This window comes from Medicago sativa, chromosome 4 (assembly GCF_051527215.1).
Source record: "Medicago sativa cultivar Bolivia chromosome 4, Bolivia_mono, whole genome shotgun sequence".
NCBI classification, from domain to species: domain Eukaryota; kingdom Viridiplantae; phylum Streptophyta; class Magnoliopsida; order Fabales; family Fabaceae; genus Medicago; species Medicago sativa.
This window is the reverse complement of record NC_140752.1, coordinates 83,628,072-83,641,759: the sequence shown is the minus strand read 5'-3', so window position 1 is coordinate 83,641,759 and position 13,688 is coordinate 83,628,072. Positions and strand designations below refer to the sequence as shown.

The 13,688-nt window shown below is 32.5% G+C and overlaps 3 protein-coding genes and 2 non-coding genes across 5 annotated transcripts; 2 read left to right on the top strand and 3 right to left on the bottom strand.

Annotated features, from left to right (window-relative positions):
• The first annotated feature begins 423 nt into the window (after window positions 1-423).
• Window positions 424-3,649, top strand: LOC146932854 (uncharacterized protein At4g18257-like). Its single transcript, XM_085708026.1, has 3 exons — window positions 424-751; window positions 1,193-1,522; window positions 3,026-3,649. The coding sequence occupies exons 1-3, from the start codon at window positions 468-470 to the stop codon at window positions 3,195-3,197; spliced, it is 786 nt and encodes a 261-aa protein (XP_085564152.1). The 5' UTR covers window positions 424-467; the 3' UTR covers window positions 3,198-3,649.
• Window positions 3,650-4,061: 412 nt separating this feature from the next.
• On the bottom strand, window positions 4,062-4,145 carry TRNAL-UAA (transfer RNA leucine (anticodon UAA)). Its single transcript has one exon. It is a non-coding gene; the product is annotated as a tRNA-Leu (tRNA).
• Window positions 4,146-4,235: 90 nt separating this feature from the next.
• TRNAR-ACG (transfer RNA arginine (anticodon ACG)) lies at window positions 4,236-4,308 on the bottom strand. The gene has a single exon. It is a non-coding gene; the product is annotated as a tRNA-Arg (tRNA).
• Window positions 4,309-8,429: 4,121 nt separating this feature from the next.
• Window positions 8,430-10,002, top strand: LOC146932851 (F-box/FBD/LRR-repeat protein At5g56420-like). Its single transcript, XM_085707788.1, has 3 exons — window positions 8,430-9,152; window positions 9,461-9,607; window positions 9,697-10,002. Exons 1-3 carry the CDS (start codon window positions 8,430-8,432, stop codon window positions 10,000-10,002), a joined length of 1,176 nt encoding a protein of 391 aa, XP_085563914.1.
• A 1,091-nt stretch (window positions 10,003-11,093) lies between these two features.
• LOC146932850 (disease resistance protein SUMM2-like) lies at window positions 11,094-12,044 on the bottom strand. Its single transcript, XM_085708020.1, has one exon. The coding sequence runs from the start codon at window positions 11,986-11,988 to the stop codon at window positions 11,146-11,148; it is 843 nt and encodes a 280-aa protein (XP_085564146.1). The 5' UTR covers window positions 11,989-12,044; the 3' UTR covers window positions 11,094-11,145.
• Between the last annotated feature and the right edge of the window lie 1,644 nt (window positions 12,045-13,688).

Here is a 13,688-nt window from a genome sequence, read left to right as displayed (position 1 = left end):
ATATACCACTATTTAGGGTTAATTAAGTAAATGATCCTTATAAATATTCAAAATTTTGTTTTTAGTCCTTACAAAATAAAAACACATTTTTTAGTTCCTGTGACATTTTCCTTTAACATTTTAGGGACCGAAAATGCTGACGTAAAATTTTTACATGGGCTAAAAATGTTGATGGAAAATTTTAAAGGGACTAAAAATGCTGACGAAGTTTTTTATAGGGACTAAATAGTACGATTTTAGTTTGTAGGGATTAAAAATAAAATTCTGAATAAATTATTGCATTTCAATTTATAAAACGTCTTGGTGAACAAATTTATAAAACTAGCCCAATAAGTTATTGATATTACTAAATCGAGCCCAAAATTATTTACACTTCCATCCGTGTAAAATTGAGGAAATAGGAACCGAGCGCAACGGAAGAACAAAATAAGAAGAAGAGAGAAAATTCACCGGAATTAGGTTTAACGATGACGGGGACGGAGGCACCGTCGGAGAAGAAGAGAGTCGCGACGGAATCGTTAGGATGGCTAACGGAATCGACGATAATGCCAAAGAAGCACAGAACCATCGAGGGTGTTGGTGCATCTTCCATTTTCGAATTGAAAGCTGAACTCTACAAATCTCAAGAAGATTCCAAAAAGTCCAGAGAATTATCAGGCCCTGACGCCGAATATCAACGCGCCAAAAACATCATCACTTCCAAAGGTCCCTATTCCAATAAAAACTCCGGTGTCGATGCACGCGATCTCAAGTAATCACCTGTTTCCCTTTTCTTTCACTTTATGTTTCAATTGTTTTATTATTTTAATTGTTCAGGAACTAGTTTGATTATTCTGTTATTATATCCGCTGTGTGTTTGATTCTACAGTGAGAAAAATTGATTTGGAATTACATGATTTTGTAAATTTGATTCTGGCCGAAACCTGAGTTGAAAGTAAAGTGATTTATATTTGAATATAAATTTGAGTCTGGAAATCAATTTTAGAATCAAAGCTCAAAATTTAGGTTCGAGGTAGAATAGATTATGGAGGCAAAATCAATTATACTTAAGAGCAGCCAAACCTGTTAAAATTGCTCCAAAAGTGGAACCAAACATACACTTATATCTTTAGATAATACCTAATTGAATTTGTGTTTGTTGATAATTGGGATTAATTTGTGTTTGTGTGTGTGTGTTTGTTGTTATGATTAGGGATAAACTTGAGTTGAAAGCTATTAAAGATGGATCAGTGAGCTATGCTGCATTGGAGAAGAAGGCTGAGTTGTATGATAAGTTAGTTAAGGGAGAATTGTCTGATGAAGAGGATAAAGAGAAGTATTGTGTTGATTTTGTTCGTAAGAGCAATGATCATGATGATGATAATGTCTCTACCAATCCCAACGTGTTGCAAGAAAATGAACATGGTGGTGCTGGTGATGGTGATGGTGATGGTGATGCTTTTTCGCTGTTTAACTTGAAACCTGTTGGGCTTGGTCGAGCTGCTGGAGTAGTTGACGGTGCTGAGCACAAGCGCAATGTTAGGTACACGAACTTGCTATTTGTTGAAAGTGCAATGTTTTTGTTCTATATATGGTTAGGATAGGCTCAATGTGTGTGTGTCAGTTTGATTCTTTGAAAACTTAACTTTTGGATGATATTGATTTTGGTTAAAGTGCTTGTGAGCCTTGAAGGAGTGTGTGTTTTATGTTTGGAAAACTTTGTATGAAATGTGATTTCGGAGGAATTAATGTCGTTTGGTTAGATTAAAATCGATTTTGAGCGCATAATTACCAAAATATGCTTTATATATGGGAGTGATAGCAATGTTTTGAGAGGTTTCCTTTCAAGCTTCAAGGTTAGAAGTGTCAAAATTTCTGTGAGGAGCTTGTGCTTCAATGCGGAAGCTAAATCTGTTTGGCAACTGTGATAACAATTTCAGTGACAAATCTACGTATTACAAGTAAAACTTGGTGACAGAGTGAGGGGAAGCAATGTGTAAGAAAATGTTTGAGAGAGTGGAAAAGAAAATCTAGAAGTTTTATATTTCTCAAATGATGATGATCAAGATTACAGGGTGCAGAATCTGAGCTCGATATAGAAGTCCAGTGAGATTGGTCGCTGCTTCTAACTATCAGTTAGTTAATTAACTCTCACTAATACCAGTTGCAAGAATCCTAGGTTAGCAGAAGTAGCAAAAGCTGCTAGAAGCAGAAGTTACTATAACTTACAGCAGAAATAATCTATGTGAATACAATGGAAACAAAGAGCAATGCAGCTTGCAGTAGAACACAGTAATTTCAAATTCTCTAATACCCACCTCGTAATTCAAGGTGGACACACCATGGCAAAAAAGTCCAACACTTCCGGGATTTTCTCTATGTGTAGCAAGTCTCTGAGTGGATAAGGTCTTTATTAGTATGTCAGCCAGTTGATCCACAAATGGGATATGATAAACAACTAGACTCTTGTTCATCATTGTTTCTCAGAAAGAGAATATATTTAACTACTTGTGCTTAGTTTGGGAGTGTAAAATAGGGCTGAGTTAAGGCAACAGTGCTCAGATTGTCGTAAAGTATCCTTCTTGTTAGAATTGGCACATAGGTAGTGCAATAGTGAATTAGTGATTGAGTACCCGTTTATTCACTCTTCTAGAGGTTTTAATTTTGGCTTTATAGGGGTCAGTTGTTGAATGCCTACTGGATTAAGTCAAATTTTTGGTTTGATGATATTATATTCAAATTGTTTGAATTATATAATATATAGTGCTGTAACCTATTGAGGTGGGTAATGACTTACTATAAGTAACGGCTCTTTCTAGGTTGCTCTTTCAAAAAAAAAAAAAAAAACTCTTTCTAGGTTGAGCTTGTAGAATAGATAAAGAATAATATCCTGTTTGTCTTTTACATTTAAGTAGGGAATGATGAAGATGGGGCTGGGATTTTGGTACATTTGAACTTTTTTATCCATGATTATTCTGGGTAATTGCTTCGTTAAATTTGTGAGTCTCTGGCTAATTTGGTCTTTTTTAAAAATTTTGATTTGCAGGGAAGTTCATGAAGAGGCCAGTCGTGCGAGAGAAAAGGCTTCCGAAATTAAACTACGCAGACAGGAGCAGTTAGCTGCTCAACGCGAGAAACTTAAGCAAGCCTATCTTCGGAAGAAATTGGCAGAACTGAAGGCCACTGTTGGATCTGAATCTGAGATTAAGCACACATGATGTGCGCACCAATTATTCTCCATAATTTATAAAGGTGGATAGAGAGAAGCAAATATTTCCTTTAAAAAAGGCATGAGGAGTTCAAAGCAGACTAAAACCGAGTTATTATTATTCATCGGAGTTACAACATTGGTGTATCTGGCTTCATTTGATGCAAAACAACCCTCAGATAATCAAAAAAGAAAGAAAAGATAGAAGCAGAAGAAACATTCCTCTTTTTTCTCTTGTAAATAATTTAATTTGACAATTGCTATGTACATGAATTATTATAGGTAAATTTAGTTTTGTTGGCCAAACCAAGAAGAGATTGGTCTTCCTTTGACCTTCAACTGATTTCAGTGACTTGAATCCACTGTTATCATGTTCGTGTGGATTTGCCATCCCCTATTATCATGTTGTGTATTTGAGTCTGAAATATAAAGTTGAAAAAAATTGAGTTTTTAAGAGTAAAATAGAATTTTGCATTCCCTATAATTATGATGTGGATTAGAGTTTGAATTTAAAGTTGAAAAAAATTTTAGTTGTTGAGAATAAAATAGAAACAATGAAAAAATCAACCCTCCTTCAAAAAAAAAAAAAAAATGAAAAAATAAACCCAAAATCGCACATTCCCTGTAGATGTTGTTATATTCTTATTGCTTACTAATTTATTGCAAATAGTGAAGGATATTCTGAACGATACAAAAGTTTTCAAAAGTGTATCTTATATTCAATATGGATCTAATCACAAGTGGTAAAACCATTGTTTGGGGGATTCAATACAGTAAGCTTTTCAAATAACCAAGTTAGCAGAAAAAGAAAGGTAAAATAAAAAAAGAAATAAAAATAAAAATGAAAAAATGTCAGAAGTGGAAAATGAAAAAATGTCAGAAGTGGGGTTTGAACCCACGCCCTCTCACGAGGACCAGTTCTTAAGACTGGCGCCTTAGACCTCTCGGCCATCCTGACTTTGCGGAAAATTTTTTGTTACATGTTTTATATAATAATTGTCCAACAAATGGACGAAAATTTAAAAATAAAAATCGACTCCGCTTAAATCGACTCCGCTGGGGGTCGAACCCAGGATCTCTGGTTTCGTAGACCAGCGCCTTATCCATTGGGCCACGGAATCATTAATCGAATGCTTGTTAACGAGTCGCAAACAAATTAATTTATATACAAATTCTTACTGTTTTATGGATGAGAATAAGCCGAATGATTCATGCTTGTGGAATAATTTGGTTCAATTATGGCCTAATCTTGGTATCATGGGTTTTTTGTTTGGTAGGAAATGGTGAATTGTTTGTGACCATTGTTGAATATAGACGGGATATAAATCCTCTCTTTCACTCTTATCTCCTTCTTTCTCCTAACTCTCTTAAACTCATTCCCTATCCTCGTTAACAAATAAAAATATTAACAAAAGAGAGTGAAATTAAGAGAAAGATGGAAAGTTAGGAGACAAAATAAGAGAAGAATGAATGAGATGATCCAATTTGATATAAGAGTAATGAAATTAGATATTAGCATTCCTCCTAGTTTGAGGCATGTTAAGGTGTCGGGACTTTTCGACGAGCATGGTGAGTGGGAGTTTCAAGAGCTGGAAGCATGTTTGCCTCTAGAATTTGTGCATAAAATACATGTTATCATCTCTCCTCCTCTGAGAGATCAAGGGGATGATGTAGTAGTATGTATAAGTGGGAGTGTTGGTGAATACTCAGTAGCGCATGGTTACACTGCTTTGTGTATTTAAAATGTCAACACCAATCAGAAGGTAGATGGTTGGGGATGAATGTGGACGATTAAAGCTCTGGAAATAGTTAGGTGCTTTGTTTGGCTTATCGAACATCATAAGTTGATTGCTAATAACATGTGTATCAAGACTCCTTTTTGTCCTCATTGTGGTGGTGTTATCGAGTAAACATTGCATGTTCTTAGGGATTGTCAGCTAGCAATGGGCACTCAATCACTTTTGCATTTCCTTTGGATCGAGTCTTTTCTCTAGGGCCCTGGACCTTCTACGAGGTTCAAATGCTCTGGAATTTCTTCTTTGAGTTTGACGTCGCTCCCCGTCTTGAGGGGATTCCTTCGTATATGCGTACTTTTGTAGATGTCCCTCTAAATATTTAGGTAGATATGTTCATTAGTGCAATGATTGTGTATCATATGATATTCACAATAGAGTGTGTGATCTTCTTCAGGTTTGGTCTAACTTTGTTGGGATAGATTCGTAAGGTTGGAATCACAGACGTCTAGAAAAATCTTTCGAGGTCTATCACTGAGTGGAGAAGTTGGGTATGTATTCATGTTTTTCATCCTTATCCCTATTCTGATCATTGTGTCCTCTACCGTGACGTTGGTCATTGTTTGTGAGGGAGGCTTTGTATTTGCCTCAATTTGTCATCATGATATCTTCCATGGTGAAGTAGCATGCTTCCCACTTGCGCAGCCCGTAAAAGGTCTTTGAGGTCCGCCTTGCCAATGAATCGACAAATGGTCATATTTTGAGTCTTGACACCAATGCATGGGGAGCTCAAGGCGGAATCAAGTCTTTAATTTGTGACATTTTGTCCTTAAAATGACCTACGAAAGCACTCACGGTTTCATCTTGCCTTTGTCTGGGTCCAACCAAGCATATTGTACACTTTTGAGTTATCCGATTCATAGTAAACGAGCTGCAAACATCTCAGCCGATTTTTCCCAAGTTTTGACTTATCTTCTTGAAAATTGAGAAAAACACAATAAATCAGTTCTTTTTAAAGTGCAAAGAAAGACTACACACTTGAGAGTATTTGGGGCTCGTACCATTACAATAGTTCAAGCATTATTGATTAGATCACATATCCTGTTTAGGTGTGTCTACTGGGTGCATCCATGACATGGTATGCTTTATGCCAATGGCTTTGAGGCGATTGTTCCATTGTTAGATTTACCTTAGCCAAATCTTAAATAATAACGACATTTAAAGTTATAAATATTAATAATAATAATTTTTTTTATTGACAAAAGTAGTGATATTTTTTTGGTGGCGGCCAAGGTTTGAACCCCGGACCTTGTATATATTATGCATTGTCCTTACCAACTGAGCTAAGCTCACGAGGACAACAACGTAAAACATTTAGCAGTATGTACGAAAATTAAACAATAAATATATATAGTATTTTCATTTTTTTCTTGACAATATATAGTTTTTTAGAACTTAATATATAGTTTTTTTTATGTTGATATCGATATAATATAAATGAAATTTTCAGACAATTTTTTTTAGGGAAGGCAAAATTTGTTATTGTATAAATTATTATACTCAAAATAAAGATTAATATTTATCACAAAAATAATTCAACATTTAGATTAAATATAAATCAAAAGAATTTTTTTTTAGAAAATTTAAAATACATATCACATTTATACACATTTATATTTAAAAAAATATATAAATGTTAATTTCACATTTATATTCAAAATATTTTTAAAATAAATTTCACATTTACATTTTAAAATAAATTTCACATTTAAATTGTAAATGTTTTTATACTTAAAATATATTTAATTCTCAAAAACGTTTTCAATATAATATGTCAAAAAAATGTTTTCAATAGAAAAAAATTTATCACTAAAATAATTCAACATTTGAAATACACGATCTAGATTAAATTTAAATAAAATCATTTTGTTTGGACGAATTTAAAATATATTTCACATTTATTTTCAAAATATATTAAATACATTTCAGATTTATAATCAAACTATTTTTTAAAATAAATTTCACGTTTATATATTAAAGTACATTTCATTTTTATTTCAAAATAGATTTAAAATAAATTTCACATTTAGACTATTACGTTTTTTTGACTTGAAATACGTTTTACATTTATATTCAAAATATTTCCTTTAAAATACATTTCATATTTATATTTTAAAGTACACTAACAACAAATTCGTGCTAATGTTTGTCGTGTGAAAATATTTGTCCCATTTTTTTGTTAAACATCAGTGATAAATATTTCTTCCATGTTTTTTGTATATTATTGACAAGTGAAATGTATTTATTAATATATTTTATTTGAATTTATTTTATTAATTTTTTATACTATTTTATTATTTTTTTTATACTATGTAATGAAACAATTGTCATTTTTATTGGATTACCTAAATAAAAACTCAGAGAAAGGTGGTTCTATTGCAACAAATAGAACCATGGTGAGATAAAATCACTTGAACATCATAAAACTTATTTTTAGTAAATATAAATTAAATATAGGATTCGGTTGTCACATATTAAAAAATGTTTTTGACATTCAATAATTTAAAAATTATTTTAAAGAGATCTTGTAAAAAAGACCAATCAATTTTGTGTTGTTTATTAAAATAAGAATCACTTCTTAAAAAAAACAATTTACTTTGTTTATATACAACTATATAAAAAGAGATTTTTTTTCGTTACAAAATTATCTTCATCTTTTGATATTTATTTTCTCTCTCCTTTACAAAAAAAATATATTTTAAAAAAATGTAACAAACAAATACAATAATATTTCCGCCTTTCAAAAAAAATACAATACTCTTTAAAGTAGATGTTGATTTATATATATATATATATATATAGACACACACACACAAATGGATACAATACTTTTAAAGTGATTTCTTTAGAGGTAAAAGAGATTTTTTCCCTCCTCTCTAAAAGGGATTTTTATGTTACAAAAAGACACAAAAGAGTAAAAAAAAATGTAAAATAATTAGAATGCAGTATAATCGTGCGTTTGCTGGTAATTAAGTTTCATAATTTGAGAATAGATTATCAATTTTATTGGAGATTGTTTTTAACTCTAGATATTTAGAAGTGGAAAATGAGTTGCTATGGAAAAAATTTGTTTCTAAAGTTAGTTATTATTGGAAAATTTGTTTTGATTGAGGTAAATATGTTATGATTGGCTGAATTTCTTTTAGTCGACAGTTCAGTCCTTAAATAGAAAAATAAGGAAAGTTGAAACTACAAAAATATATAACTTTGATGACGTGTGAAATAATTATAACGAGGTAAGATTGTAATTTTAATAGTCAATCCGAAAATAGAAGATTTCACTTTTTTTTAAGAAGATTTCACTTTTTTATTCAAAATATTTTTTTGTTATTTAGTTATAAATTGATTCCATAATTTTAAATATAAGTCATATAAATCAAGCTTGTGAATTGAACCAAAACTCCTCCTACCCTTTGCTTGCTTGTTTGTTGCATTCCTCCATTGGAGACATGTCGCTTTCCCCGCGGTCAATTCCCACCGCGGATAGAATTAGCGTCTTGCACGATTCGATACTTTGTCACATTCTCTCTTTTCTCCCAACCAATATCGCTTCCATCACAAGCATCCTCTCAAAGAGATGGAAATCGGTGTGGCTCTCGGTCTTCACCCTCAACTTCGACCACGAAAGCTTTCAAGACTTCAACAGCTTTCACAAATTTGTTTTCTCAACCATGTTCTCGTTGCGAGATAAAAAGATTTCAATTCATTCTTTTACCTTCAAATGCGGTCAATCTTCTCGCTTCAACCAAAAAAAGTTGAATAGAATTTTTAAATTTGTGATGCATCGTGGAGTTAAGAATCTTAACTTCAACATGTCCAATAAAAAACGTCAAATCAAATTACCTCCTCGCATTCTCGGTTTTAACAAGACTCTTCGAGTTCTTAAGTTGGGAAACGTACAAATTGGAGATTTTGATCAAGTGGATTTTCCTTGCGTCAAAACTCTTCATTTGGATAAGGTTACTTTCATATCGCTTCAATATATTGTCAAGTTTTTTTTAGGTTGTCCTGTTCTAGAAGATTTGCATACAAAATCACTTGTATCAAAGTTCTCAGTTGTTCCGATGGAAAAATTGAATCCTTTACTTAATCTGGTCGAAGTGAGGATTTGTTGTGATTTGAATACTCCAATGACTTTGATTTGCAAAACAAAGATTTTGCATGTAGAACAGGTATGAATATATCATGCTCCTAAATAATTGTTTAAAGAAATTATGTTTTCACACCACAGCATGTGTTCCAAATCTTTTGGTAGTATTAGTATTTTATTTTGATTTCAAGATGCTTTAGAAATTTAAGAAATAACTAGTCCTTATATTTATGCTTTTTGCTGTGAGAATTTGTCAAATAATTAACCATAAACTAAAGAGTTTTGATATTGATATACATTAAATAAATAATTTCTTAAGCTGGAAGCAACAAAAGATATGGAATGGAGAGAGTATTCATTTCTAATGTGTGTCTTTTGCAACTCATGCAGTCAAAGATCTCTTGGACAAGGCTTCCTGTGTTTTACAATTTGACGCACATGGAACTTAGTATTCATGATACACATTGCGATATGGAATGCACGTCGTTGCTAGGAATACTTCCACATTTCCCCAAACTTCAATATCTTATCATTCAGGTTTTGATGTTTAGGATTTGCTTTCCTTTTCAATTCTAATTTCACGTATTTTATTTTCTAAAAACAAAAATTATGCGAACTGTTTACAGGATAATGCGAAGGAAGGGAATATTTGTTACAATTTTTGGAAGTATCCTCCCACTGTTCCAAAATGTCTTTCATCACAGCTCAAAACATGTTGCATTAGAGGTTATAAAGGCACAAAACATGAGTTCGATTTTGCAGAATATATTATGCACCATTCAAAAGTACTAGAGACCATGAAAATTCAGAGTAACTGCCTTGAAAAGGACCAAGTGTTAGTGAAATTATATTCAAACATAAGGGAGGGCTCTACAGCATGTAAAATTTTATTTAATTATATTGATAATGATGTATACACCATGTTTTTTTAAGAATGTGTAGTGATTTTTCATGTATGAATTTTTTTGGGAGTTATATTATATAACTTTGCTCAGTGAAAAAATATCAAATCCGTGTAATCGAATTCTCCTTTCGATTATATGAATACTGGTAAATTGTAAAGCTATATGATATATTTTGAGTTTTAATTGATTGCTTGAAACTTGAATGAAATCTAGGTTCTATCAAAATATAACATTTGATGTCTATGTCGGCATAAAGTATTGAACAATGTTTGTTTGTCACAACAAAGTGGATTTCAATGACTGATGAAATTAATGAGATTGAAGAGGGATAAAGGTTATGCTGTCAGCTTGAATATTTTCTTTGTTGCATACCTCGCTTTTTTTGCAGTTGTGGATTGTTTTGTATTTTTAAGTGCTAACCAATAAAGGTTTGCTTGAAACAATTTAATTTGATATAATGTCTTATAAGAATTGTCATAGTTGATGGATGGTTTATAAGGCCTTTTACTGCTAAAACCCTTATGTTAAGTGCGTACTTGAGCTTTTGCTAGCACCATGCATTGTGTCCACTTTATTATTTTCTTACATATAACTGATTATTTTTAGTTGCTATCTTTCTCCATTTTCTTTTGGCATTCTTCATCTCTTATCTTGTCCCTTTCCATTTCACTCTCTTTTGAGTTGGTTTATCAGTTGTTTCACTACTTTGTCAGTAAATAGATCATGGCATTTTTTGGGGTCTGTTTAATGCTATTGATTCGTAGATGTCAAATATATTTGCAATGTCAAAGTGTTTAGAGTAAAAAGGAAATTGAACTTTTCTTGTGACTGGTTGTTTTCCTATTTGAGTGATTTTATAAGGGGTATGAAGTCTTTCATATCCAATCTGTTTCATGCACTTGATAAGAATCAGTTTGTGAGGCACAAATTCTAAGTTGTTCTATCGTATTAGATTATGGTTAGTCTGTTTCTGAGTTAAAACAAGAAGGTGGAAAAACCCAACTGTGAGAAACTCATAAAACTAGAAAACACGATAAGTGCGTAAAGAAATTGTACATAAATAATATGGCACAGACAAGATTAAGCAACGAATTAAAATTAACAAGGAAAATGGAGAACAAAGGTACACATAAGATTTACGAGACTATCAATCCAAGAATTAAGATCTGATTATAAATAATTTTTAAATTTAGAACGTAGTAAGCTTGGAGTAATTGTGTCATTCCACTCTAAATTGTCCCACCACTCGATCTCTCCTTGGATTACAATCAAATTGTTCTGGGAAGCAAAGCTGGAATTCAAAGGAAGCTTCTTCAAATTGGGGCAACGAGTTACCATAATACGTTTTAGGGAAGGAAAAGCCAAAGCTCTCTTGTGGATGCTCACTAGCTTTGGCAAAGTTCGAAGGCGAAGATCTTTAAGATTTGTGAATATATTATCATTGTTTGAGTCATAGACAGCTTGGTCGTCATCTTTAGCTTCTTTCACCACCTCTTCAATTGAACTACAAGCCTTAACAACAAGGATCTCAAGAAGTGGAGCATACCTCAACCATGTCAAATGAGTTATTGAACCACAACTACTTATGTGCACTTGGCGAAGCTTCCTAAGATGGCATTTGTCAGCAATTGATGAACCATCCATGAGGCTGCGTATCCTCAAAAGATCTATGCGGTCCAAATGTGTCATTTTTGTCATGGATGTTAATAATGAAGACATTTCAAGTGACTTTGGCCCCTCCTTTGTCAATTTAAAAATCCTAAGGCATCTAGAGAAATCTCGTAATTTAGTGGAGTGTAATAATCTCTGCAAACTAGTGATGCTAGTTAATTCAACGCCCAGTTCCTCCAATTTTGGTAAGGATTCCAGCTTCTCTAGTAGGGATATCTCTCCTTGTACAGTGTCGCCTTTAGTAGTTATATCTCCGCTAATTCTACACACCTTTAATTGTTCAAGACTTTCTATTACTTCCAAAGGAATGATTTGACCACAATAGAAAGGCATATCATCCATAAGGAGTACCCTCAAGTTTTTCAACTTCTTAAATTCTATTGGCAACTGAAGAACGTTTGATCCTGAGAGGTTAATGAATTCCAAGTTGATTAACTCGCCTATTTCTGAGGACAGACTGATTAAAGGTTGATTACTTGATAAATCCAACACTCTAAGCCTTTTTGTTGTGTTCTAATATCTTTTAGTTTCTAGATGTATAAGGTGAATGATCAATATAATCTGGTTTGGTTTTGCATAATGCAGAACTTCCATAATTTGGTATAGTTCTGCATAATCGAAGTATAGCTTCTACTTTTATATTTTCATACATAACGCCGTCTTTTTTAAGTTATGCTTTCTATAAGAATAGAGTAAATATCCAAATCAGTTTCTGAGAAAAGTAGTGGTTTCTGGCTTAATATCATATATCTTTTGCTCAGTGTAAAAAGATCAGTCAATGTAATGGAAGTTCTCCCTTTTATTCTATGTGTGCTGAAATCCAGTTGTTGATTCTCTGATTGCTGGTAAAATGTACAACTATGATATATTTTAAGTTTTAGTTGATTGTTTGAAACTTGAAAGTGCTTGATTTTTTGGTTGGTCGGAGGTGTGTTTTGGTGTATGAACCTCTATAGTTCTAACGCGGCTATTAAATTTTACTTTTGGTAAGCCGACAACTACTTCTTGGTGTTTTATGTAAGATGAAGTATAGGATAAGCTGTTGTTAGATAAAAATTTTGATATGGTTTTAAAATTGGCGGCTTGTGAAGTCTTTCGACTATTTTCTTTTTTGTTGGGTTGTAATGTGAAAGGTGAAGTACTGCCAAAAGAATGTTACTTACTCACTTTAGGCTTAGGTTAAGGCATGCTAGCTAATTTTCTCCATGGTGACGGGTATAGACCGTATAGTACTGGTGTTGGATTAGGTGTTGAGATCATTGGTACCTTTTTATTGGTATACTCTTTGTTCATGTGCCGGTATGTTTTCAAACATTTTCTGAGTTATGATTTTGCCTTTTGGCCTTGTTTTCAAGTGTATCTATGAATAATATATGGAATGAGTAGAAAATAATACATAATGCATTGCAGTTGCCTGAGGATTGTTGAAAATACTGATTGAATTTGAAGGAGAATGTGTATGTGGAGGGAGAAGCAAAACATTTGCAAGTGGTTATAACATGAATTAATCTAGATATGCTTTTCTTTTGAGTACTTTTGTTGAAATTGCATCCATCCTAGTTTATTTTAATAGATTGATTTAGAGAAAGAGTAAAGTAATGCTCAATCACAGAGACTTAACCAACAAAAGTGAAATTCACATAATTTGTATATCATGTGCCTGCAGTCTGCACTCTGCACCCCGGTTTTTTTTTTCTTTCCCAAAATGTATCTTGCATTTAGGACATGGTTTTGTGTTAGCAATAATCCAAATACTAGTAGTAGTTATCTTAAAATCCGAATTCTTCTTTTTCATCTATCTAGCAATAGTTTCACAATCCAAATGTGTATCAGCTTCTTCACAGCAATTCAAACAAAAGATATTAGAACCATAACCATGATGATCTGTATGTGAATTAGAGAATCAATATGTATGGCTATGGGTTGATGCATGGTGGTGCTATTTGCATTTTAATCTATATCATATCAAAGGTTTTATTTGGCAACAGAGGTTATTTGTTATGCAAGTAAAACGAAAAGTAGTAAAAGTAAAACAAAAAAAA